Here is a 1,374-nt window from a genome sequence, read left to right on the forward strand (position 1 = left end):
AAAAAAAACAGATAAGGCCAGGCACGGTGGCTCACCCCTGTAATCTCAGCACTTTGGGAGGCCAAGGTTGGGGGATCACTTGAGGCTGGGAGTTCAAGACCAGCCTGGCCAACATGACAAAATCCTGTCTCTACTAAAAATACAAAAAAATAGCCAGGCATGGTGGCATGTGCCTGTAGTCCCAGCTAGGGAGGCTGAGGCAGGAGAATAGCTTGAGCCCAGGAGGCGGAGCTTGCAGTGAGCCAAGATCATGCCCTGCACTCCAGCCTGGGCAACAGAGAGAGAACCTGTCTCAAAAAATAAAAAAATTATAGATGCTGCTTCTGCTTCTGGTCTGGGTACTACACATCGAGAACTACTATTATACAGTAAATTCAGTTGTTTTGGTTTTGTTTTTGAGACAGGGTCTCACTCTGTTTCCCAAGCTGGAGTACAGTGGCATGATCACTGCTTACTGCAGCCGCAACCTCCCCAGGCTCAGGTGATGCTCCTTAGCCTCCCGAGTAGCTGAGACTACAGGCACAAGCCACCACACCTGCCTAATTTTTGTATTTTTTGTAGAGACCAGGTTTGCCATGTTGCCCAGGCTGATCTCAAACTCCTGGGCTCAAGTGATTGAACCATCTTGGCCTCCCAAAGTGCTGGTATTACAGGCCACCACACCTGGCCTTAAATCTAATTTTTAAACCACCTGAAAAGATTAGTTCAAGCCATCCCTTATGAGGTTGTTCTAAGTTTTAAAAAGAATCCTTATCCCAGTGTGAAGATTTGGATAGAGGATAGAACACAGGAAAAAACAATTCGCTTGGTTGTTTGCTGCCATTTCCCTTCTCCCTCTTTTACTCACACACGTTCTCTATTTCTGCACAGAGTTTGAAAGAGATCAACAACATGATAAGGCAAGGTGAGCAGAGAACCAAGAAGCGAGTAATAGCCATCGATAGTGATGCAGAATCCCCTGCCAAACGCGTTTGTCAAGAAAATGATGATGTTTTACTGAAACGACTACAGGATGTTGTCAGTGAAAGAGCAAATCATTAATGTTCTTGTTTCTATGATAAAAGCACTTTCAGATTGTTCTGCAGAAAGTTGGAGCTCTGTCCTTCAAACCTTTTAGCCCTATGGATGGTAAATATTGCTGGATTATAAGAAAAAAATTGCACAAAAATGTGCTTTTTAAAATATTTATCCAAAATGTAATTGACAGAGATGTATTTTGAGTTGGACTGGAAAGGAATATTTTAAGTGCCTTTTAAAAATGCTAATAGTCCGGCTAGATGCAGTGGCTTACGCCTGTAATCCCAGGACTTTGGGAGGCTAAGGCGGGCAGATCACCTGAGGTCGGGAGTTTGAGACTAGCCTGACCAACATGGA

At 44.1% G+C, this 1,374-nt stretch overlaps 1 protein-coding gene across 1 annotated transcript in view; it reads left to right on the forward strand.

Annotated features, from left to right (window-relative positions):
- The window catches only part of RBL1 (retinoblastoma-like 1), a 100,511-nt gene extending 99,430 nt beyond the window's left edge, over nucleotides 1–1,081 (forward strand). The window contains exon 22 of the mRNA XM_011975026.1: nucleotides 871–1,081. Within this exon, the coding sequence (XP_011830416.1) occupies nucleotides 871–1,041 (171 nt within the window). The 3' untranslated portion in view covers nucleotides 1,042–1,081. The remainder of the gene's footprint in view (nucleotides 1–870) is intronic.
- Nucleotides 1,082–1,374: the final 293 nt, after the last annotated feature.

The sequence above is a fragment of the Mandrillus leucophaeus genome, unplaced genomic scaffold (genome assembly GCF_000951045.1).
Source record: "Mandrillus leucophaeus isolate KB7577 unplaced genomic scaffold, Mleu.le_1.0 Scaffold150, whole genome shotgun sequence".
In the NCBI taxonomy this organism is placed as follows: Eukaryota; Metazoa; Chordata; class Mammalia; order Primates; family Cercopithecidae; genus Mandrillus; species Mandrillus leucophaeus.